At 35.7% G+C, this 27,346-nt stretch overlaps 1 protein-coding gene across 1 annotated transcript; it reads right to left on the bottom strand.

Moving 5' to 3' along the window:
• Positions 1 to 21,632, bottom strand: LOC129274890 (cyclin-dependent-like kinase 5). The gene is made up of 8 exons (XM_064108333.1): positions 21,448 to 21,632; positions 15,503 to 15,591; positions 14,730 to 14,915; positions 14,011 to 14,106; positions 11,640 to 11,811; positions 9,703 to 9,833; positions 5,995 to 6,075; positions 1 to 3,971 (listed from the first exon to the last, which is right to left on the bottom strand). Exons 1-8 carry the CDS (start codon positions 21,482 to 21,484, stop codon positions 3,879 to 3,881), a joined length of 885 nt encoding a protein of 294 aa, XP_063964403.1. The 5' UTR covers positions 21,485 to 21,632; the 3' UTR covers positions 1 to 3,878.
• Positions 21,633 to 27,346: the final 5,714 nt, after the last annotated feature.

Raw genomic sequence — 27,346 nt, 5'->3', positions numbered from 1 at the left:
TTAAAATTTCACAAGTGACTTGATATTTAATAGCAACAAATACAATCAAAAACCACAAATGCTTTTGAATATTCTATACATATAAATACACTCCAAAACATAAAGTTGATAAAACCAATCTATTTTGATTCTTACAGTGAGACCTAGGCATAAGACTAATAATTGGATCAATTCTAATTCAGTTTCAAACAAAAAATGCCCTAAATCCTCTCCAACTTAACAAAAATATTATGACGATGTCATGAATGCATATTATATGAAATAAAATGACATGAATTTTTTTTGCAATAAAATTCAGATATCTAATGCTCACACTGGAGAATACATTAAGATAATAATTAAATTCTTCCTTTTTACATGACATATGTTGGTTTGTAACAGATAACTATACAGATGAAATATGTACAATGTACAAATATCTAAAGTAAAATATAAATGAAAAAAAAAAATCAATAATGAAAAGAAGTATAATACTGCACTAGTGTTGAGGCAAGCAGTGAACTATTAAAAGCCTTAGCCCATTTTCAGTCATCCCTGTTAATGTGATAATATCCCCCCATAATACATTTGGGTGGTCTTTCACAAACCTGTTTGTTAGTTACACTTAAAAGTTTAAGCCAGACGGTAACCCTTTCTTGTGCAAGACTGGTGACTCTTTTTTGTGCAAAATGTCATACCATCAACCCCTCGTTTTAACATACATGTACTTGAGTTCATTTTCAGCAGATCAAAGTTTGAACATATATTTGATTAATTTTTTCTTTCAGATGCTTGGTAAAACTGATAATTTTATTCTACAACAATCAGATTCCACCTTTGGCTGATTAGTAATCAAAATGAATGTAGAGGTGCTCAGTGGATAAGTCTCCTGACTTTGAAGGTCCCAGGTTCAAATCCCACTATGGCACCTGCATCCTTTGGCCAGACATTTATCTACATTTGCCACTCTTCGCCCAGGTGTAGTAAATGGGCACCCGGTAGGAAGGAATTCCTAAAATGCTCAAGCGTCCGATCAGGATAGCAGTGATAAAGCCAAGGTAATAGTATGCAGCGCTTAGAAACATCTAAAGCGCTATATAAATGTTGCATATTATCACAGAACGGAGACCATTGAAAGACCACTGAAAGACTTACAATTGGTGAGGTCTTACAGCGGTCTTCAAGATCACTGAAATTTGTCATCTCTGTGGAATGGCTCAGAAAGACCCATCAAAGAACTCTGAAAGACTGATGGATATTTATTGTCTTACTGGTCTTAAGACTAGTCCTATATAGATTTTTCAATGGTCTTTCAGAGATCTTTTATGCAACAAGTCATCTTTCAGAATTCTTTCCATGGACTTTGCCTTTCTTTGCCTCTCATGAGTCTTACAGTGATCTCCGCAAAAATCTTGAGACTGCCGAAAGATCATCGAAAGACTATTAAGACCTTTGAAAGTTCATCGAAAGACTGCTGAAAGACCATTTTCCTGTAAGACCGTTGTAAGACTGTTTTGAACCGTTTCAAAAAGTTTTGGAGCCCATGAAGACCACGAAGACCACTGAAAGATTGGTCAGGACTCGTGTAAGACCTCAAAGACCATTGTAGGTTCATCGAGAGATCTGTGAAAGATCAACCGAAATTTATGGTCTTTCAAAGGTCTTTCAGCGGTCTTGTTCTCTGTGGAATGGGGGTTTTAGCATCCATAACAGCTTTATGAAATGAATAGCCTCATCATACAGACATTCTCACCCACCACTTTCATTATACTTGCTATAATAATACATGGAGGTATGATAGCAACTATATGAATATACCATGGTATTATAATACATAGGCTGCGCATAATATTCAAAGTGAGTGGGGGGGGGGGGGCTAAACATGCATAAATCATAACTTGGTCATTGTGTGGATGGTTATTGTAAAACAGTTGGGGGGAGGGGGGGGGGGGCTGAAGCACCCACATGCAGCCCCCGACCCCAACCATCTTGCGGTCCCAGTATGTTGCTTAGGTACCCATCATTTGATTATTGTATTTGTTATATAATATGACTCAGAATAGACCTCTATTCTATAACAGGTTTGAGCACAACATCAAATAACACCACAACCAAGATATACACAACACTTTGACATCATGGTCACAAAGTCATCTATATTATCCATACTGTACAATAGAGCAGGAATGTATAAACCAATCAAAACTTTTATATATTACCCATTCACACAGTGGTTAAATAATGATTAGGTTTACACAAAACTTCAAAGGGAAAGTATAACCAACATGAAAAGTATATTTGGATAGAACAAAACACACACAAGCATAGTGCTGAAAATTAATTTACTTTTCTTCATCATTTCACAAAAGGTTACAATATTGATAATTCATTGAGGAATACAATTTTTTTTCACATCATAATGAAGAGAAAATGACAATATATCATTCAATGAAATACAAAAGAAATGGTGATTGATTTATACCGGAATGTGTTCTAATTATTTTCTTAGATTTTCAAAAATATTGAAATATCAGAACTTTCTTGTTTGATACCTGACTTTGATGACATTTTCAGCATTACACTTTTTTTTTAAATTTCTCTACTCCAAATCAACTTCTTATTGGGATCATGGACCTATATATGTCCATATTAGGATAGACTAGCCCGTTGAAGTTTTAAACTTGGATGATAAGCTAACATTTAGATCCTGTAAAGATGCACTGCAAAGTTGAATATAAAAATTACAACATTTCTTATGGTTTACGCTCTATTTGTGAGTTACGGGGGTCTCCACTTATATTTTAAGTAGTGGGACATGATAATGAATGAGTTCAAAGGTAAGTTTTACCTGTGCACCCATACATGGTTAAAGAGAAATTCCAGTAGTTGCAGTAAACACTGATTTCATGAGAAAGTCTGTAAAACAAGGCTTAATTGTCAGTATATCATCGAGGATCTAGATCTGGTACAGTTACATAAACTGAACTTTGTGAAATCTTGAAATCTACGCTGAAAAATGTTCAGGCTGAAGATCCCCAACACAGATAAGCGCACGTGGGACAGTGTATAATTATTGCTTCGAATGTCAAGGCCCGACGCTCTACCCGAATCCTGTGCTTATTTGCTGATTTCTCAGCAATTACACAATTTCTTCCAGAATCCTTTGGCTCATATGTTTTATTTATACAAACAGACACTTGGGTGGTAATTTCATTGGATTCTGTACGAACTCATTTTGATATCGTTACCAAAACTAGCATTTACCTTTAACTTGACACTTCAAGTTCCAGTACTTAATCATTGAGAGATACTCTTGCTCTTAAATATCAAGTGTCATGTGGACAATTGTGAGCTAATGATTAGCTATCCTATGAACATAATTTATCAAGAAGTGATCTTCTTGGATTCATTGATAATTTTTTTAAAAGCTGTTGTCATAAAAGTGGCCACTTGAAATAATAAAATATTTTGCTTGCAGTGTAGATATCCTGAATAAATATCTTATCACAGATGAATATTTGTTTTAACAAAAGACATATATACGTATGACAGGTAAACATGTTCTGTTGCACTATAGCAGGATGGCAAAATCTCCTTTCCAAAATCTAGAATTTCTTATTTACAAAGTGTAATGAATCTTGTGATACAGTTACACAAATAATTTATTATAGGATGCACTAACATATTTAAGCCTTACAATCAATGATGTATGTTTAGCCCAGATTATCACTTATACATAATTATACAAAGCATACATGTACGTACTCTTAAAAATACAAAGTGTTTTGTATTTTACTAAAAATCACCAAGTAAACTGGATATTTTTTTTCTTTTTATGCTCAGCTGAGAAAGAACAGTGCTTCAAGGATTAGGAGTTGCACAATAAAAGACTGCCCTCTCTAGTTGACGACAGAGTTAAGATCAGCAAAGTACTGATGCATAAGCCCTTCTTCAGCTGACATTCGAAGCGCTGGATTGCACATCATCAGACGCTGAAATGAGATGAGAGAGGAGTCATATATGACAGAGAACTGCAAATTTTATTTCAAAATTAATTACTGTTTAATTTGATATAATAATTGACCCCTATTCCTTCTTGTTTGGCAATGTAGCATGCAAAGATTCCATCATTTATAAAGGAAGTCTATGAGAATCATACAATCCATGTACAAATTATTGCAATCCATTAATCACCATTTAAATGAACAGTCCCAAGAACATTTCAGAAAAAAAAAAAAAATTATTTTGAGACTAAGAAACGCCGATACATGATTTTTTAAACCATGGTATTATAATACTTTAAGTCAGTGCTTCTCAATCTTTTTTACTTGAGGTCTACTTTGACTCTCAGATATTTTTAAGGCCCACCTTCCAAATGATTAAGAAAACATGAATTTAGATGAAAAAAATGTTTCGTGAAATTTGAACACAAAGTTCTGAAGCACATTCGAAACAATCAGTTTGAGAACTAATCTGCATTCACAAATGTCAGGTAAATGGGTGACAATTAAACTACATACACAATATGCACGCACATGAGGTTCACATTAAAGTTCGAAATCATAATGTGCATGTGCTATGCATGCTTTGCAACATGCATGATACCTAAGCGTGCTTTAGTTTGTTTGACCATGGACCTACTAGGTCCACATAAAGTCCATGACAATTTCCATTGAAAAAACAATTATAAACAATAAACAAAGAAATACATATTAGAAATCTAGAAAACAATAAAATACAAAAGAAAACATGATGATGTGATGTTGAAATTTTTGAAAAAAAAAACTTTTGATCAGATGGATATAAGGAGTCTGTGAACCAAAAATTAGCATTTTAGGGGCATCATTTAGTTAATTAGAGCAAACTTTTGATTTTACACATAGATTGGCATAGGGGTAATTAATTAGTAATGAGATTTTTCACAGAATTTGACCTTACAGCTTTGTATATTATGCCATGGGTAATGCGCATGCCAATTTTCGTCGTAATCACGCAATTGATGGCCGAGATCATAAGATGGGGGGGGGGGGGGGCTGAATCAGCACCCACCCCCCCCCCCCAGTCTTCTTAGGTGTCAAAATAGCCCAGTCTATATAGTGTTAACCCTAAATAGACTGGGCTATTTTGATGCCTATGAAGACTGGGGGGGGGGGGGGGGCTGATTCAGCCCCCCCCCCTATGATCTCGGTCGTCGACTGCGCGATCGCGATGAAAATTGGCACGTGCGTTACCCATGGCATAATCTCCAAGACTGTAGGATCAAATTTTCCGAAAAATCTCATCATTCATTAATTATGCTAATTTATGCGTAAAATCAAAGATTTGCTCTAATTAACTAAATAAGGCCTCTAAACTGCTATTTTTTTATTCAGAGACTCTTTGTAGGATTCTGATCAAATTCAATATCACAATTCTTTTCTTATGTATTTTATTGTTTTTTTAATTTCTTATGTATTTCGTTGTTTTTCGACTTTTTGTTTTATATTGTTTTTTCAATGGAAATTGTCCGGGACTTTATTCTGACCATAAACAAGATGAAATTAATTGAGTTTGATTAGTAAAATTGAAAATAATGATACATTAATGAATTTTGGCTAAAAACACAATTTGCATTGGATTTGTACACAAATTCGCTTTTTGAGCAATTTTGGGTCGACATGCACTTACAAAATGTTGCGTAATTTCGGAACCACGTACCCGGGCGTCGCAAATTTTGTCTCAAAAGTTGTGCAAGATTTGAAAGAAAGAAGTCCTGGAACAGCGCGGCGCCAGCTTTTAACGTTACAGATTTATCGCAAAAAATGTCTTTTTAGGGTTAAGCTTTCACATGATTACCTTTTTCAAAGTGGACTGTGAGTATGAGAGTTCACAATAATCAAGATACAGACCATGCACAGGAAATGATACTGTAAAACATTTGACTCCTAAACTCTTTGGATAACAGAACAACAGATCAATATTGATCATCTATTTATATAGCATATTAGCCATGTTGATATGATTAATGTATCTCACCTGTAATAAATCTCTTCCTGTAGCCGATAGACTGGGTACCACTGAAGCTAGTGGGGTTGTCACAGGATAAATAGGGTATGGCTAAAAGATACAATAAGAAGCGTTCATGACTAATAGATGGAATAAAAGAGTGCATGACTAATAGATGGAATAAAAGAGTTCATGACTAATAGATAAAATAAAAGAGTTCATGACTAATAGATGGAATAAAAGAGTTCATGACTAATAGATGGAATAAAAGAGTTCATGAATGATAGATGGAATGAAAGAATTCATGACTAATAGATGGAATAAAAGAGTTCATGACTAATAGATAAGATGGAATAAAAGAGTTCATGACTAATAGATGGAATAAAAGAGTTCATGACTAATAGATGGAATAAAAGAGTTCATGACTAATAGATGGAATACAAGAGTTCATGACTGATAGATGGAATAAAAGAGTTCATGACTAATACATGGAATAAAAGAGTTCATGACTAATAGATGGAATAAAAGAGTTCATGACTAATAGATGGAATAAAAGAGTTCATGACTAATAGATGGAATAAAAGAGTTCATGACTAATAGATGGAATAAAAGAGTTCATGACTAATAGATGGAATACAAGAGTTCATGACTGATAGATGGAATAAAAGAGTTCATGACTACTACATGGAATAAAAGAGTTTATGACTAATAGATGGAATAAAAGAGTTTATGACTAATAGATGGAATAAAAGAGTTCATGACTGATAGATGGAATAAAAGAGTTCATGACTAATAGATGGAATACAAGAGTTCATGACTAATAGATGGAATAAAAGAGTTTATGACTAATACATGGAATAAAAGGGTTCATGACTGATGGATGGAATAAAAGAGTTCATGACTAATAGATGGAATAAAAGAGTTCATGACTAATAGATGGAATAAAAGAGTTCATGACTAATAGATGGAATAAAAGAGTTCATGACTAATAGATGGAATAAAAGAGTTCATGACTAATAGATGGAATACAAGAGTTCATGACTGATAGATGGAATAAAAGAGTTCATGACTAATACATGGAATAAAAGAGTTCATGACTAATAGATGGAATAAAAGAGTTCATGACTAATAGATGGAATAAAAGAGTTCATGACTAATAGATGGAATAAAAGAGTTCATGACTAATAGATGGAATAAAAGAGTTCATGACTAATAGATGGAATAAAAGAGTTCATGACTAATAGATGGAATACAAGAGTTCATGACTGATAGATGGAATAAAAGAGTTCATGACTAATACATGGAATAAAAGAGTTCATGACTAATAGATGGAATAAAAGAGTTCATGACTAATAGATGGAATACAAGAGTTCATGACTAATAGATGGAATACAAGAGTTCATGACTGATAGATAGAATAAAAGAGTTCATGACTAATACATGGAATAAAAGAGTTCATGACTAATAGATGGAATACAAGAGTTCATGACTAATAGATGGAATAAAAGAGTTTATGACTAATACATGGAATAAAAGGGTTCATGAATGATAGATGGAATAAAAGAGTTCATGACTAATACATGGAATAAAAGAGTTCATGACTAATAGATGGAATAAAAGAGTTCATGACTGATAGATGGAATAAAAGAGTTCATGACTAATAGATGAAATAAAAGAGTTCATGACTAATAGATGGAATAAAAGAGTTCATGACTAATACATGGAATAAAAGAGTTCATGACTAATAGATGGAATAAAAGATGGAATAGATGGAATAAAAGAGTTCATGACTAATAGATGGAATAAAAGAGTTCATGACTAATAGATGGAATAAAAGAGTTCATGACTAATAGATGGAATAAAAGAGTTCATGACTGATAGATGTAATAAAAGAGTTCATGACTAATAGATGGAATAAAAGAGTTCATGACTAATAGATGGAATAAAAGAGTTCATGACTGATAGATGGAATAAAAGAGTTCATGACTAATAGATGGAATAAAAGAGTTCATGACTGATAGATGTAATAAAAGAGTTCATGACTAATAGATGGAATACAAGAGTTCATGACTGATAGATGGAATAAAAGAGTTCATGACTAATACATGGAATAAAAGAGTTCATGACTAATAGATGGAATAAAAGAGTTCATGACTGATAGATGGAATAAAAGAGTTCATGACTAATAGATGGAATACAAGAGTCCATGACTAATAGATGGAATAAAAGAGTTTATGACTAATACATGGAATAAAAGGGTTCATGAATGATAGATGGAATAAAAGAGTTCATGACTAATACATGGAATAAAAGAGTTCATGACTAATAGATGGAATAAAAGAGTTCATGACTAATAGATGGAATACAAGAGTTTATGACTAATACATGGAATAAAAGAGTTCATGACTAATAGATGGAATAAAAGAGTTCATGACTAATAGATGGAATAAAAGAGTTCATGACTAATAGATGGAATAAAAGAGTTCATGACTAATAGATGGAATAAAAGAGTTCATGACTAATAGATGGAATACACGAGTTCATGACTGATAGATGGAATAAAAGAGTTCATGACTACTACATGGAATAAAAGAGTTCATGACTAATAGATGGAATGAAAGAATTCATGACTAATAGATGGAATAAAAGAGTTCATGACTAATACATGGAATAAAAGAGTTCATGACTAATAGATGGAATAAAAGAGTTCATGACTGATAGATGGAATAAAAGAGTTCATGACTAATAGATGGAATAAAAGAGTTCATGACTAATAGATGGAATAAAAGAGTTCATGACTAATAGATGGAATAAAAGAGTTCATGACTAATAGATGGAATAAAAGAGCTCATGACTAATAGATGGAATAAAAGAGTTCATGACTAATAGATGGAATAAAAGAGTTCATGACTGATAGATGTAATAAAAGAGTTCATGACTAATAGATGGAATAAAAGAGTTCATGACTAATAGATGGAATAAAAGAGTTCATGACTAATAGATGGAATAAAAGAGTTCATGACTAATAGATGAAATATAAGAGTTCATGACTAATAGATGGAATAAAAGAGTTCATGACTGATACATGGAATATAAGAGTTCATGACTAATAGATGGAATACAAGAGTTCATGACTGATAGATGGAATGAAAGAATTCATGACTAATAGATGGAATAAAAGAGTTCATGACTAATAGATGGAATAAAAGAGTTCATGACTAATAGATGGAATAAAAGAGTTCATGACTAATAGATGGAATAAAAGAGTTCATGACTAATACATGGAATAAAAGAGTTCATGACTGATAGATGGAATAAAGAGTTCATGACTAATAGATGGAATAAAAGAGTTCATGACTAATAGATGGGATAAGAAATGAATTAATCAATTATCATAAGAGGACGATTGGTCCTGTCCATATATTCATGCTTTCTATGCATTCAGGTAAAATAATCACCACCAGTCAACAGTACTTATAACTTTGCTTAAAGCCCACTCCATACAACATGACCTAATTGACCAATGCAATCATAAATGGTTGGAATAGCAAGTTACTTTCCATTCATTTTTTCACCAAAAATTCCAGCTTTGAATAATATGATCTTTTGTATTAGAATTTTCATACTCATATCTAAAATAAATTTGATTGAAAAGGAATTAAAGATGGGAAGATGTGAGTAATATGGAAAGAAAGGAAGAAAGTGCACAAGGAGGAAATATATGATGATATGGCTTACCTTAAAATCAGGTAACTTTGATATTCCAGGCCATGTGTCTTCAGTTGGTGTACCTAAGAGTTTGAAGATCCTCTTCAACTGATCCTCAACATCATTACCAGGAAAAAGAGGGCGCCCTGCATTAGCCATCTCTGGACAATCAATGAAAGAAACATCACATCAGGGTTTAATCATATATACATCACATTAGTCATATCTGGACTATAATGAAAGAATGAAATGGGGCCATCAATAATAATTAAAGGAAACCAAAACCCAAGAAGAGAAGCAATCTTATTGGAAAGAGTAAAATGAGAGGAACAATTTAAAACACATTTCATCAAAATCGGCTGTGAAATAAGCAAGTTATGGATGTTTAAAAGGTCTTGTTGTACATTCTATGGGGATCCTCATATTGGCAAATATGCTTCAAAATGGCTGATTTTGTGGACAACTCTTTATTTGTTTTGTACCATATTTTTCAGATTTTCCCCATTATCTTTCAAATTGCATATTACCTCATTCTGAGCATAATATGTCATGGGAAAATATAATCCACAATATATATGCCAAGGCCAGGAAGAAATGATGTGAAATATATAAAATAAAGGGGAAAATCTGAAAAATTGTGCACAAAACAAATGGAGGGTTGTCCACACAAATCAGTCATTTTGAAGCAATGTTTGCCAATTGGAGGATCCCCATAGAAAGTACAAGACTTTTTAAACATCCATAACTTGCTTATTTCACAACCTATTTTGATGAAACTTATCCAGTTGAGGAAGATGGGTACCTGGCAGGAATTTATTCCTTGAAAAGTATATGTGCTGTAAAAGGCATGCCTGGCTATTGGCTAACGCTGCTAAAGCCAGTGTAATAATATCCAAAACCCTTTGGAAGCACATAGTAATGTTAAAGCATTGTTGGCTCAGTCCTTAACACGTCTGCCGTCATGGGTTCGAGTCCACCCCAGGCGGATGACTGAAGCCAGAACGTTGTGTGTAAACGTCTCTCCCATGTTTCATAGATGCAGGTTATGTTACAATGGAAAACACTCCGTCCCTCGGATAGGACGTTAAATTGAGGCTCCGTGTAGAGGAGAGTCACCACCTTTGCACGTTAAGAATCCACTGCACTATTCCTATTAGAGTAGGGGGAAACACCGGAGCAGTGGTCCACCTGCACTCCCCCCAATCAGTTATATCGGGAGGAGAGACCTGCGGGTCTTAGTGAATCAGTTCGCTTTTCGTCTCCCAGGCACAGGTGACGCCAAACAAATAATAATAAATTGAATGTATTTTACAAGAACTACAATAAATTGTATGTATTTTACAATAACTAACTATAATCATTTAAAGGTCAAGTCCACCCCAGAAAAATGCTGACTTGAATAAATAGAGAAAAATCAAAACTAGCATAGTGCTGAAAATTAATCAAAATCGGATGTAAAATAAGAAAGTTATGACATTTTAAAGTTTCGCTTATTTTTCACAAACAGTAATATGCACAACTAGGTGAGTCAGTCGATGATGTCCATCACTCACTATTTCTTTTGTTTTTTATTCTTTGAATTATACAATATTTCATCTTTTATAGACTTGACAATAAGGACCAACTTGACTGAACCATATAGTATTAAACAATCCTAATTCCACATGTTCAGGGAGGAATTAATCGTTGGTATCACTTGACAATGAGAAAATTAGAATATTTCATATAATAAAATACAAAAGAAATAGTGAGTGGATGACGCCATCAGTCTCCTCATTTGCATACCAGCAAGGATGTGCATATAACTGTTTTGTGAAATTAAGCGAAAATTTAAAATGTCATAACTTACTTATTTTACGTCCGATTTTGATGAAATGTTCAGTGTTTTGCTTGTTGGATTTTACTCTTTTTATTCAAATAAACTTTATGTTGGGGTGGACTTGTCCTATCAATGAATGATTATTTACCTGCAAATATACATCCAGCGGACCACATATCAATAGATGTAGTATAGACCTTAGCACCAAACAATACATCAGGTGGGCGGTACCAAAGGGTCACTACCTCTGCTGAATAACAACGTACTGGGATACCAAAGGCACGGGCAAGACCAAAATCAGCTAGCTTCAGTTCTCCATTCTGGGTAACATAGAATAGGTTGAGTAGGAAAAAGTTTTGAGAATACAAACTTGTAGTTTTGCCTTAGTTAAATCGGTTGGGACCAAAGAAATCTCTTTCACTTCTAAAGGAGAAATTTCACTGAGAAGAGATACATTGTAGAACACCAAATTTGCATAATAAGAATCTGGTCTAAAAATTGTTTTGACTTTATCTGACTTCTAGAAGGTGGGATTGAGGCAGTTCACCTGCGTCTCTCACATGATTAAAGGACAAGTCCATCCCAACAAAAACTTGATTCGAATAAAAACAGAAAAATTCAACAAGCATAACACTGAAAATTTCATCAAAATCGGATGTAAAATAAGAAAGTTATGACATTTTAAAGTTTCGCTTCATTTCACAAAAGAGTTATTTGCACATCCCGGTCGGTATGCAAATGAGGGAACTGATGACATCACTCACTCACTATTTCTTTTGTATTTTATTATATGAATTATGAAATATTTTGATTTTCTCGTCATTGTCATGTGAAATGAAGTTTCATACCTCCCTGAATACGTGGAATTCCATTATTTTAACATTTTGTGGTTCAGGCAAGGAGGTTTTAATCGTCAAATTCGTAAAAATTGAAATATTGTGTAATTCAAACAATAAAAAACAAAAGAAATAGTGAGTGAGTGACATCATTGACTCTCTAATTTGGATGTAACTGGCTCGTTCATATAACTATTTTGTTAAAAATAAGCGAAACTTTGAAATGTCATAACTTTCTTATTTTACATCCGATTTTGATGAAATTTTCAGCATTGTGCTTGTCTGATTTTTCTCTATTGATTCAAATCAACATTTTGTTGGGATGGACTTGACCTTTAAGTAATCTTTCAGATTTGTTTTTTTTTCTAATTCTAAATGTACATTATATTTTGATGCACTGCAGACTGGCTTAGAAAGCCTGCTGAGAAATCACATTCAGTAAACTGACATTATCACAGTGCATCTATTCCCATATATGATGAATGTGCATCTATTACATGAAGAGGTAAGTTCAAGCTCTGTCTGGCCAAACTAACCCTCAAAAGAGTTTCTATAGATATGTGGACATTTTGTGAAGGATAGGAATTGCAACAACGAAAACAATTTGTGTGCACATTTTATGAGAGCTGATAAAGCTTACTACATATATGTTAAAAATGCAAAAGCATCATATAAAAATCAAGGAGTGTAGAAAACAAAAATAAAATACTGTTAAATTCTGCAACAGACCCAGAGAACTGGCATCACTTCTTATCTCCCACTCAAGATTAACACAAACTTTTAAAGCATACAAGATGCTATTGCATGGCTCAGAATAGGCATGGACCTATGGAGTAGGATACAGAGATATTCAAAGATATATGGCCAATGCTTCAATTTTGGCCCTTAACCCTATCCAGCCCGGGGGGATTCGCACAATATTTTTGCCGCATGAAATTTTTTGACCACGCTGTTTGCCGACTTTTTACTTTCAAGTCTTGCGCAACTTTTGAGACCAATTTGCATCATCCGGGTACGCAGTTCCAAAATTATGCAACGTTATGTAAGTGCATGTCAGACCAAAAATTGCTCAAAAACGTGATTTCGTGTACAAAGTCAATGCATGCCAATTTTTGGCGCGATCGACGGCCGAGATCTCAAGGGGGGGGGGCCTGGGAGCCCCCCCCCCCCGGCCATATGAACTCCCAAAATACCCCGGCCTAGATTGGGTTAAACGTGTTACATGTACTTTTCTAGTAATTTATGAAATAAGGGCAGCCATTTACTATAATCATTTTTATGTGGCCCTCCCCCCCAAAAAAAGGGATTAAAAAAAATAAAAAATTGTGTCACTTCCCAAAATCAATAAATATGGCCAAACTTCATTTTACATACGATGTACATGTAGCTATTTATGACGTCATTTAAGATTACTGCGCTCTATGTTGGGCATTGAATTGCAATGATTATTTGTATATTTTGCACACTCCTGCAAGTGCATTAGACTGTTCAATATAGTATCATATCGAACAGCAATTTTTGTACAGTATGATACAGGTCTTCATCGGATTTCAGTGCTTTGAGTAATAATCTCCCGCACCGAAGGCAAGTGATGCAGACCAGAACACCCTTTGCCCATTTTCAATACTTGAATACATCATCAAAACATTCAAGGGTCTGTGAAAACCCACCTCTATGCCTCACCTTATTGATAAGGAGATTCTGTGGTTTAAGATCACGATGAAGAACATGATGACTGTGACAGAATGCTAACCCTCTCAATAGCTGGTACATGAACGACTGTACAAGACAAAACAAAAAAAAATGTGTTCACTTGTCTGTTAATGGGGCTATTACATCTGGACATTTGAGCCAGCTTACATGTATCCCCATGGCAAGCTGGGTTTTTTTTCTTCATATTTTTATTTTTGGTATCAAGAAATCAACAATTGTCAAATGGAAATTCTCGATAAATACAAATAATCGTTTAAAAAATAAAAATAAAAAGAGAAAGAAGTTGAATGATAATGACAATGTGCTCACAACATGAAATTCAAAATACTGTATGCTGATGCATAAAAAAAGAAGAAATAGATGTACTTTTCTTTTTTTATTGCCATTTATTTATTATCAGCATCATTAACACAGGAATAAGACCTATCATTATCCTACATGTAAGTAAAGAATTATAAACTTTATTCTTGATAATTCATCTTTTTTTTCCAGACATGTGAAAGAATCTGTATATTCTGGTGGATGTCATAACATCATCATCATCATCATCATCATCATCACCATCACCATCACCATCACCATCACCATCACCATCATCATTATCGTCATCATCATCATTGCCATCATCATCATCATTGCCATCATCATCATCATCATCATCATCATCATCATCATCATCAATGTCCTACCTTCACAGTATCGGGATCGATTTCCCCATTGCACGTGTCAAAATATTTCTTGAGATCCTGATCACAGTACTCAAAGACAAGGGTAAGTTTCTTCTCACTGTGGAGGACATCATAAAGCTGAACAATATTCTTGTGTTTGAGTTCCTTCAGGAGACAGATTTCCCTCAGCGCAGAACTCGGTACTCCCTAGGAGAATCACAAAATCAAGAGACAAAATTCTCTGTTAGAATTTGCAATATTTTGTACAGATGCACATTAGTTATGGAAAAAAAAAATTTATTCGCTAGCTGCATTTACAACAAACTCAATTGACTACGTCAGCAGGAGATGACTGAGTGCAAAAAAAAATAACCTTTAAACCTAAATAAAAATTTTAATTTCTATGAAAGTTCTTGTCATGATCACATATAAGGCCTAATTAAAGATATTCTTAGCAAAGTAAGATTTTATCACAGAAAGTCATTTGATTTTTTTTCCTGAGCAATTCATCCCGACATCATCATCATCTATGTCAGTGTGATTATAGAAAACGTCCATTATATCCATTCTTTACGTCATTATTGGTGGCATCCTCATATCTACATGTAGGGAGAGGTTCACACATACTTTGCAGTTTGAGAGCTGCAATCAATATCAAGCGCCACTTTGAAAATTTGTTGTTAAAGTGTAAATCCCCTATTGATTGATTTAGCAGCTCATCGAATCTTCCCAAACGGTACTTAATAACTATTTGTATTGAAAAATTAAAAAACTACTGATTTAAAGTGACCTACCTCATCATCATCATCTAATCGCACCCTTTTAAGGGCTACTATCTCCTGTGTGTCACGATTCTTTGCTTTAAATACAGTTCCATAAGTTCCTGCACAGAAAGTTAAAAGACAAAAATAAGTAAGCCATTGGAAACACAAAGGCGATCTACCCAAACAAACCTATGATTTCTCAGTTATAGGACCAAAGTTATCGAATCAACTGCCTATCCAAGTACGCCAAATTTCGTCAACAGAAACATTCAAATCCAACCTCTTATTACAATTTGATAGTGTGTTGTGTTCATGAAAATTCCAATATTTACTCTATTTCCATTTCTATTTCATTTCAATTATTGTTCGTGTTTATTTTGTATATTGAATTTCATCTTCTTCTTCTGTAGATCTATAACTTATAAGTGTATCCTTCTTGAACTTGCCATGAGCTCCAAAAAGTGGACCTGTGCAATTTTAGATTTATAAGTAGCCACTTTTATCATTATCATTACAATACGCAAGGTTTTATTATTGTAATTGTGCCCTTTGAGTGTGATAAAAAAAAAAGTTGTGCCATGAGGGAACATTGGGGCGAGTCTGACTCTTTGCAATTGTCTTTATAATTTCATTTTCTTTTACCTAACAATAAACTAGAATTTAAGAGTTGAAAAAAAAAATTGACATGTAAACGATGCACAATGTGACAAGTTTCCTTTTAAGACTTTATTAATTCTTGCTAATATTCCACAATGTCTCATAATAACGACAAAATATGATTTTATATTTTACACGCCTTGGGTGTCCAGGGGCGGATCCGGGATTATTGGAAGAGGCGGCTAACTTTTTTGACTTCCGCTGAAGATCATTCGAGGGCCCCGAAACGGGTTGACAGTCGGGGGGGGGGGGGGGGGGGGGTTGGGGGGTCGACCCGATGCAAAAATAAAATCACAATCAGATATTTTTGTGATGCGATAAAGCCATCCCCCCACTCGTTCTGCGATCCCTGGTTTCCACGGAGGTTTGGATTTGGGTGTCCATGTTCATATTTGATATCCAATCATGCGTTTTTATTATTTTGTTTACAATTATGTCAATTATAAGAAGAACTTTCTGCAATCATTGGTTTTGCAAATTAAGTTATGAACGTTCAGTCGCATTCAGGGCCTACATTTCCTTTTTAAAATATTCATAAGTTTCCTCCCCAATCATAAATTACCCGGTGTTAAAATTCTACAAATCGATAAAGGTGCTTTTTTTTGTGGTCAATGTTGTTATTCGAATCGTGACAGAATTCTATTTTATTCTATTTTGACAATAAAATTATGACGTTGCTTTTATCAAATGCATTTTATTTATTTTGGATTCTGAAACAAATGTATAATAAACGAAAAAATGGTTCGCTTCCTAAAAAGATATTTTCTACGGTTTCATTTGTTCCTGAATGTCCCATGCGGCGGATCCGGATACGACAAGGGGCCCAAACTGATGACTGCCCAATTACGAATGGACGTTTTCGATGTAGGTTTTAGACGTTTTACAAACGTTTTCGTTAAAGAAAAAAAACGTTTCGGAAGCTCGATGAGATGGTGATGATTGTGATAATGACGATGACAATGGAGATCAGATTATATATGGCCGTAATTACAATAATGATGTGAAATCATTTTAACAAGCAGTCTACCTTTTCATTGCATTCCAGACTTCCTATCATTAATCTTTCAATTTTTATAAATTATGTGCCAAAAATTATCACTTTTGTTTTAATTAATTCACGTTTTAATCATATTAACTGTTATTTTCTCTATCTTTGACTCGTGATTATGTTATCATCCAGTGCTTTTAATGAATTTGAAATAAATGCAGAATTGACATCGACAACTCATTGAAGCCTAAATAATCGGCATTATAAAAAAAAGATGGTTCGTTGATGAGGGCAGAAATTCTAACAAGAGATGCATGAAAGACACAAAATTGGTTGTTTATTTTAGAGACACATCACGCGAGACATTTTTTCCTTTTATTATTTTCTCCTCCATAATTTCATTTACAGAATGTCCCAAATATGATAACACAACAACAAACAATCAATCAAAACATTCACAATATCAACATAATAACTTATCAAGCGCCTTTTCAAAAGTTACAAAGCGCTACATCGCAACATTAAAAAGAAATTGTTTGGACAAAATAGTTCCCAAAAGAAACTCATGAAACAGCAATGGTAGTAATTATTACAATTATAATAATTTCATAGAAAAATTATCAAAAATCATTGGGTTAAGTGAAACCACTCAAAATGAGTTTTCAAAGGGGCGACTGAATGCAAGCACGTAATTTTGATATTGTTTTTATTTTCAATGAAATTTATTTCTTGTTTATTCTATACATTATATTTTCATTTTCATTACTTGGTTTTGTTCTTTAATTAGATTTTATGTATTCAATTTTATGATTATCAATTTAACCCTGGGACCCTCCCCCCTTTCATCCCTGGTAATGTTAGTGTTACCATGTCATAGTCATATTGTTTGTAAAGCCGATAAAATTTCCTTTTCTTTTTATTTGAAAATTTGTTCCCTCATTAGCACCATAACGTCTCAACAGCGGACAGTCTAGTTGGGCACGCGAATTGTCTTCGACTTCGCCACAGCGTAGAATTGCGGCACAAAACTCGATGTTTCGGTCTTTTATTTACTAGAATTTGATCAAATATCGGAGATGTTTGTCATATAAAGGCATTGTCAATTCACATTTTGGAATTATGCAGTTGATTTCAATGTCGCCATAGATTAACGTCCCAAAAGACCAGCGTACCGGAGATTGCGCTTGCGGCTGAGCTTGGCAGCGCGAACTACCGTAGTATTGCTTCATTCACCTCCGAGTTTCTTCTATGTTCGACTTTAAATACTGCACAGAAACACCGTAAATAATCCTTATAATTTTTATATACATGTCCACTCGGGAAGAGTAACATCTCAACATGTTTAGAAATCAGGCGATATTGTGAAATTGACATGGCAGCTAATATTAACCGATATGTTTGCCCCTTAACGCATGAAAAATCAAGCCAAGCGACTACTTTATTTTTCGGCCGGAGCAACGGGATGGTTGATCTGACTGCAGACTCCCCACGCGAGCGTCGCGTAACGTTGGGGAAGTACAATAAGAAACAAGATGGCGGCGTAAACATCGGGCAAGTCTCTTCCGTCTTTTCACAATATTTTTTCATTTTTTGGATGAATTCTTGTTTTAAAAATAACATCGAGAGCGTAGAAATGTCGGAAATTAAGTTTTATCCCATGTACATGATTTAGAGCTAGATCTTTTAGAAGGAAATTAGAAATCTCGGGGGTGAAAGTTTCAGGTTTTGGCTTCCTTTGTGTGGGTCTATGAGATAGAAGGCCTGGCTTCGTATGAGAGTAACCTTACGTTAGTAAATGATTTTTACTCTCTAGAAGCCGCCTGGCTAGGTCAAACACGGTCCCTTGTACGAGGTTAGTATAGCATACTAACCTCGTATTAGTGTGAGTGAGGAGGGCCCTCCATCGTACACATCCAGATCCAGCCACTATCGACCACCTAATCTTCTAAGCATCGTATCTGCAAAAATATTCATCAATTTTACCCAGTTTTCGTCTCATTTGTGCAGAAAATTGAGCAGATCAGATTCCCGTGTTTCGCTCGGCTACTCCGATTCAATCCGCGTATATATCGACGAACAACGAATACGACGATTTTGGGCAATTCCATAGGTTGGTGGACATGAGCTTAAAAATTCAAATTCAATATTTTCTTGAATTTTTAAATACTTTAAGTCCTTCATACATGATAGTTTCAGGAACAAAAAATAAAAAGTTTATTTTCATATGTATACTTTGGAAAAAAATGGTCAAAAGTTGTATCTTCCATTCTGTACCAAAATACAAGAAAAATAGTGAAAAATGAAATATGCCTTATTACCATTTTGTTATTGAAACATCATACCACTTTATATATTTTTGAAGTTTAGAAGAGTCAAATTACTTAAAATACACAACAACTTTTCAAGTAAATTTGTAGTACTCATTCAAAAAAAAATATTGAAACCTGCTCAGGTGATGTAACGTGAGTAACCAAAAAAAATGACTTTGTTTTCTGAGCGAAAAATTCTTCGCAGTTAACTGGTGGGATTTTAAATTCTCTTCCTTCAAACAATCTTTAACACGGTGATGACTATCAAAATCATTAAAAAATACAATTTTTTATAAAAATGATGAAGAAAAACTGTAACGTGAGTAACTGTGTAACGTGAGTAACCATCATGTAATGTGAGTAACCAGTAAAAATTATGCAGTTAGGTAATATTTTCTGTGGGATGTCAAGTTTTAAGTCTCATGGTGAGTTGTGAAGTTATTTTTGATTAATTAAACGCAAAATGAGGGTACACCTCTTTGATGCGACTCTTTTTTGTCATAAAAATATCAGTGGTCATACATGTACAATCACACAAAAAATTGAATACTAGTAGAAGTATTCACAATGTGATTATGCTAATTTATGCAAAATAAGTAAGCAAAATCATACTTTTCCCTCTTACTCCCTAAATAAAGCTCCAATTGTTCCAATTTTTGGTATAAAAACTCTTTTTGGTGTTCCTAGCAATGAATTTTACACACATTATTGAATTTTTAGTGACATTTTTGTTGTTAACCATACATGGACAAAATGTAACGTGAGTAACCGTAACGTGAGTAACCACTTTATCTGCACCCCTAGTAAAAACCTTGTGTTCTTTATTTTTTGAATTATATACAAAGTTTGTCTCCCTAATATACTTCTTTGAAATTGATATAATCAACTTTCATAAAAGCCTTGTATGAGGACACTTTTCACTTAAGTCGACTTTTCATTATATGCATGTCCAAATCATGTAACGTGAGTAACCGACACATTTCAAAGATTTGCCAGGAGCATAATAAAATTTCCCAAGTTTTTTTTTTATACAAAGGATAGTCAGACTGTGTACTTTGCTGTGATAAGGAGATGTTTAGTTCCTATCAATAATAATGGAGCTACAGCTCCAAGTATGAGTCAAGGTGTCTCCAAATGTAACGTGAGTAACCGTGGAATAGCCCTTTTACATTTGCTCATTTGCACCCATCTTTTGAAACCGACCAACCGCGTCACGCTAAGTTTACGGCCGATTCTTGTCGCGGTGGCGAAATATTTTTACTCTTCAAAATCAGTTCTATGATGTCAACATGCTAAATTATCGTCTCACTACTTCCACTGCGAGCTCCGGCACATGATTCGACGATTGACGACGGATATTTGTTCTAACTTCTAAAGCTGTTTCCTATCGGATTTCTTGGTTTTTCAGCGGGGTTTGGGTCTGGTCAATACAATTTTGATTAATTCTCCTAAATTTTTACTTTTTGTTGCTTCTTTTTTTCTCGTAAAATCGATTCTTACCGTTTCTATGGACACTGCGCCTACTCTCCCGCGCATATCGTTTGTAATACGCAATAATTTTAACGCGTGCAAGGTGGTCGGTTTCAAAAGAGGTGGTTGATATGTGGTAGTCTCACCATACTAACCTCGCAATAAGGTAGTCACAGTGTGAGTGCAGCCGGTGTAACGTTAGACATGTTAGTTACTAATGTCTTGATATATAAAAATTAAAATCACAACAATTTATGTGATTTTTATATTAAAAGATGGATTTCCTTGGGGAATCCATCTTTGTTTACATGTGTCTCTTATACATAGGCCTATATGAGGGCGGTTCAAGACTCCAATGATGAAGAAGTATATGTCAAAGTATTTAAAAAAAGACATCATCATGGAGTCCTCAACTCTCAAGGCTCAAGACTAGATGAGTAGGTCTCACACACAATACGCCAAACTTCGCATACGGGACTACATAAGAAATAGCCTATCCCTAGCAAATTAAAACGTATTTTTCACTAAATTTCAGTCACTTAAACGCTTACCTTCTCCAATTTTTTCAAGCCTCTCATATTTTTGCATTTCCAGATCTCTTGGCACCAGAAAACAGCATTCATCCACGGTTGTTTATACAAGACCGCGGTTTTGGCTGTGATTGGGGTCTGAACATAGAGATGTATACTAGTATACATCTCTATGGGTCTGAATTACAATTTTGATAATGATAATTGAGCGCGCGCGCGCGCAAGAAATCCGTTAATTTTTTTTTGTAGGCCGATTATTTGCAGAAAAGTTATGAGCATCGAATCTCGCACGCACCATATATTTCAGATAAAAAGTTTCACCTATAATTATGTTTCGATTTTTTTTAATACGACATAATATGAAAAAAATTATTCTTCTTTTTTACAAAATTACCAAAAACATGAAAGTTCATCAATATTTAGAGCAGCAATGGTCGAATAAAAACAGGGAGATTATACCTTTCTAGACTCTAGTCATATGACTTGGATGGATAAGGAGAATATGTCAACATGCAATAAACAAAAACAATAACAGAAACAAAACAAAAGCAAAACAATAGCTAAAATAAAAACTAAAGCAAAACATAAACCTGTAGTGACTTGACTATATCTTTTTATATATCTACATCTATATATTCTTTCCTTGTATATATTTTCATTTATATTTCAACATTCTGTATATGTATATAAATTCTTTCTTTTATTTCCAATTTCATATATTCTCACTTGTTCACGCCATGTGTATGTACTACAATACTGTACATTCACAGAGCAAGCCAACTCATTTTCTGTCCAAATCTACTTGGCAAACACATTCTTATATTGAGAAACAACCTTTCTTTTGTTCCTAGACTTGGAGCAAACATCCTTTCATTGTTCCTTGTTTATTGCAATGAACTTGCAGGTATACAACATCACTACAAGATGCTTGCATGTTTGCTTTTCTCACAGTCTGCTTCTCTCCTCTTTGTTCTTCTCAACTGTGTTTTGCCCCTTTTTGGCGCTTATTTCTTTGTCTCACCTTTTCTGATGTTGGTAAAAACAACTTGTTTTCTCCATCACATCATCACTCTACTCTCTGCCTTCGTCCTGTCCACTCATGCTGACCATCTCATCCAGCTGCTAGTGAGGATTGAATCAAATCTTGTGGAGGATCAACTTATACTTAATTATTTCTCTGCATTTTCCAATCTTATTCCTTACCGTCACTTCCACTCATTCGAAGTCTATATTCTCTGCATATTTAATGAGCTCATTACTTCGCGAGACATTTTGTGACATCTATCCCTTTTTTCTAATCTATTTGAAATTGTGAAGTGTATATATTTCTATTCACGGATTTGTGCAATTTATCTGAGATTCTGAGCGGCTGGATCCCATTCTATCTTCTGGCGAGCAAGAATTAAGGTAGGACCTAACTTTTATATAAATATTAGGAGATCGGCTTTGCCAATTTCCTAAAAACCAAAACAGTATTCACAACGACTGCCATATCAGGCCTTTTCCACAACCTGCCCTCTCAAAAGTTCAAATTTGGCACATTACGACACTGATAATTTGACTGGTAAAATCATGGACCTATTACGAATGGTAAAATCTATCTATACAACCTTCACGACGACGCTTCACGACCGAGAATACCATCCGATCCCGCCCTCCAAAAGTCCTATGTTCAGGGGCGGATCCAGCATTTGCCAATAGGGGAGGGGGGGGGGGGTGTAGATTGGGGTCAGAATTAAAGGAAATCGGGTGCTAAAAAATTGTTTTTGTGTGTGTGTTTTGTTATGTACGCGTTTTGCTTTTGCTTTTTTTAGAGGGCAGGGGCGGATCCAGCCTTCGCCAATAGGGGGCGGGGGCGGAATTTTTTTTTCAGCCATATTTTCACCGATCGGCCTCTCGAAGATGATTTTTGGTTTCTTTGAAAGTCACTAATAGTCACTTCTTAGCTATATTCTTATAAATTTACATAACATAATGGTTAGTCGCGTGCATTTGAGTGTCCGAAAGGTCCGAAATTCCACACACACAGCTTGAAGAAGTACTCTCCCAAAAGCGTACACGCTGTCCTGGAGAGGGTTGTGCTGTGTCAGGTGCTGCCAGTGCTTCAGGTGATGTGGTGATCCTGTGGTGGTATTCTTGGTGCACTATATACAGTGTGCTAGGTGCAGTGTGCGGGTGGTGCGTGTGTGTCCCTCTTACAGCATCTTAAGGGGAGGGGGAGGCAACATTTGCTGAATGATAGGCAATGTTGCTCCCCGGAAGCCAGCTATAGAGGTCGAAGTTACAGCAGCGTTTGGGAGAGTATTCCAAATACGGATGGTTCTTGGGAACATACTGTACATGTAGCAGTTCACTCTACAAAAAGGCTGGGTGTACTTGAGCTGATGTCCAGTGTGTTGTGAACGTTGTGGACGAGAACTGCTGCTTAACTTAATCTGATGTGGCATGTTGATGTAAACATAATTGTGATGAATTTTGTAGAACATCTCACATTGGCTAAGAAGGCGTCTGTGTTGGAGAGTATCCCAGTGAAGAGTTGACAACATCGATGTTACACTGGATTCTCTGCTGTAGTCATGAAGGACAAACCGAGCACCCTGACGCTGAATGTTCTCAACAATGTTTACATCTTTCTGTATGTGAGGATTCCATGCACATGAAGCATACTCAAGTTGAGGTCTGACAAGTTGCTTGTACGCAATGTCTCTCACTTTCAGGTCACATTTACCCAATGCTCGACGTATGATTCCAAGAGTACGAGCAGCTTTGGAGGATATCTTCTGTGCATGGGAGTTCCAACTCAGGTTGTCTGTGATGGTCACACCGAGGTATTTACAGGAGGTTGCCGTTGGAACAGGTTGGTCACTGATGGTAAAGTTGCAAGCCAAGGGTTGTCGTTTCAATGAGATACACATGTGGGCACACTTCTTGACATTGAAGGACATATCCCACAGTTTTGCCCAATCTGATAATGTTGAAAGATCTCGCTGGAGAATTGCGTGGTCAGCTCTTGTCTTGACCTTGCGATACAGCACACAGTCATCAGCAAAGAGTCTGATTGGTGATGAGATGCATTCACAGATGTCATTGATGTACAGCAGGAATAACACAGGCCCGAGTACTGAGCCTTGCGGCACGCCTGAGAGTACACTGGCTAGTGGTGAGGATGTTCCATCAACATGAACTGACTGAGATCTGCCTGATAGAAAAGCTTGGATCCATCCATGCATTTGACCAGTAATGCCATAATACTCCAATTTGTAGAGCAGCTTCCTGTGTGATACCTTATCAAAGGCCTTACTAAAGTCAAGAAAGAAGGCGTCTGTCTGACATTGCTGGTCGATGTTGTATGCCCAGTCATTGATGGCCTCAACAAGTTGCGTTTCGCATGACAGTCCCTTCCTAAATCCATGTTGGTTTGGGTTGATGATGTTATTCTTTTCCAAGTATTTTGACATGTGGCTCAATACAATGTGCTCTAGGATCTTGCAGCAGATGCATGTGAGTGACACCGGTCTATAATTGGCTGGGTTACTCTTGTCGCCAGACTTGTAGATGCTGGCCACTTGAGCTCTTAGCCAATCACTTGGAAGAATTCCCTCATCATAGGATTGTTGGAAGAGATGAGTAAGGACTGGGCTAATCTCATCTGCATAGTCTCTTAACATTCTAGCAGGTATTTCATCTGGACCACTGGCTTTGTTGGTGTTAAGTTCTTTCAGTTGTTTATTCACTCCTCGTAAGCTGATGAAGAGATCTTCAATTGGTGTGTACGGTGAGGGACCCTTGTCTGGTAGTACCGATGAAGTATTATCATGTGTAAAAACTGAAGAGAACTGAGCATTTAGAGCATTAGCTTTCTCCTCATTGGATACATAGGAAACATTTCCCACTTTTAAAGTTGGGATTCCTACCGACTCTCTCCGCTGAGCTTTGACGTACCTCCAGAATTTCTTTGCGTCAGTCATAAGACTTCCTCCAACAACATTTTGAAGGTATTCACTGTGAGCTGATTCTTTTGCTCTTTGAACAGAATTTCTCTTTGTTTTGTATGTTTCCCAATCTGAATGTGACCTTGAACGTCTTGCCTTCTTGTATAGCCTGTCCCTCTTATTCATTTCCCGTATTATCTTCGAGGTGATGTACGGGTGGCTTGTCTTGGGCCTCGAGTTCCTGTGGGGAATGTGAGACATGATTGACAAAAGAGAAGTCTTGAAGAATATCCAATTATCTTCTACAGAGATGTCTTCAGGAGATCTTTCAAAGTAGTCATATGACATCTGAGAGCAGCGCTCCTTAATGTCTTGTTTGTCAGCTTTGTCATACTGGTATATTCTCCGCACTGGTTTTCTTTGGAGTTTGGGTCGCATATTGATGTCAAACAGGGTGATGTCATGGTCACTGATCCCAGGTTTTGTTTGGGTATTATTCACAGCATCAGGTGTAGTTGTGAGTATAAGATCTAAGATATTTCCAGAGGCCGGTCTTGTAGGCTCCCTACCCATCTGGGTTAAACTACATCCATTCACAAAGTTGAGGAAGTGAGAATGAATTGCATGAGTTCTAGGATTCGATGTTACAACTTTACACCAGTCAATATCCGGTAGATTAAAATCTCCCGCTAGGACTAAAGCAGGCAGTTTCCTGTGCTTTCGAAAGATAGTACTGATGCTACCTTGTAATTCGTCAATCACCTCATCCTTAGAACCGGGTGGTCTGTAGAAGCTACCGAGATAGAGCAGCCCTCCTTTGACAAAGTCTATGGAAGCCCAGCATACTTCTGCAGAGCAATCAAACTCAGGACGCCTGATTGAAGCCAAGTCCCTCTTCACTGCAACAAACACACCACCTCCAAATGCATTCCGATCCTTTCTGTATACTTCATAGTTTTCTGGAAAGATAGAATATGTCGGCACGTCAGCATTCAGTTTTGATTCACATCCAAGTATTATGTCTGGATCATGTTGGGCAAGAGCAGCCTGGAAATCCAATTTGCTCTTCTCAGACTTCAGTCCATTGCAGTTAACTTGCATCCCACGAAGCTTTGTTCGACGAGATTTGGACTTCTTCTTCGCTCTTGGGGCGTTTCTCAATGGCGTTGAGGTCAGCCGAGGAGAAAAGGAAGACCTATCTACGCTTGAATTATCAGGACTTGATGGACTAGAGGACTCGTCAGTCATGAGAGGGGTAAAGGAATTCGATGTGTCAACAGAGATGAAGGTTCTGAATAACCCATGCGAAAAATTTGGAAGTCCACAACTGCAGATCCAGGATATGTTAGAGTCATTACACAGTGCTTCATAATGGCTGTCAGTAATTCCCATACATTGGCAATGAAACCAGACATTACAGTGGTCACAGGCTACACCAGCATCATCATCTTTAACTTCATGCCCACATTGGCCACATGGGAATAGAACCGTGTTGGGTCCGGGATTAAGCTCAAGTCTACCACTCAGGAGTAGAGAGAGGATTATCATTTTTCTACTCCTCAAGCATTTGCCATCAGACTCTAGGAGATGACCTACTTCTGGTACATGTAATCTGTTGAAATTCTTTCTTTGGTAGTTTCTCCTCAATTCAAATGGAGTTGATGAAAGGATGCTGTTGATATTCTGCTCTGCTGAGTTCGAGCACAATGAATCATAGATATGAAGAGTTAAGAGTATCAGAAATGATAGCCTCAGTAACAGTGGCTCCATCATGGAGAAAACACGGTGTAAGGGCAGAACGTACAAATTCCACAATGATTCTCTCAGTAATTATTCCAAAGAATTGGAAAAAGAAAATACCAAATGACTCCTTAAGCTCCAATAGCCAATATGTACATGGAATTGTTGATCCTTCTCACTGGTGCATACTAATACTAATGGCAAATTTTTTAAAGTCCATAAAATAAATGAAGAACAGTATAAAAATT

This window comes from Lytechinus pictus, chromosome 13 (genome assembly GCF_037042905.1).
Source record: "Lytechinus pictus isolate F3 Inbred chromosome 13, Lp3.0, whole genome shotgun sequence".
Taxonomy (NCBI): Eukaryota; Metazoa; Echinodermata; class Echinoidea; order Temnopleuroida; family Toxopneustidae; genus Lytechinus; species Lytechinus pictus.
This window is presented reverse-complemented; position numbering and strand designations above follow the sequence as displayed.

Bases quoted from the DNA above. Each gene is read 5' to 3' on its own strand.
- LOC129274890 (XM_064108333.1), bottom strand. From the start codon at position 21,484: ATGCAAAAATATGAGAGGCTTGAAAAAATTGGAGAAG. The intron at 9,834-11,639 runs GTAAATAATCAT...TTGATTGTCCAG, and splicing joins CGCTGGATGTATATTTGCAG to AGATGGCTAATGCAGGGCGC. The intron at 6,076-9,702 runs GTAAGCCATATC...TGTATCTTTTAG, and splicing joins CAAAGTTACCTGATTTTAAG to CCATACCCTATTTATCCTGT.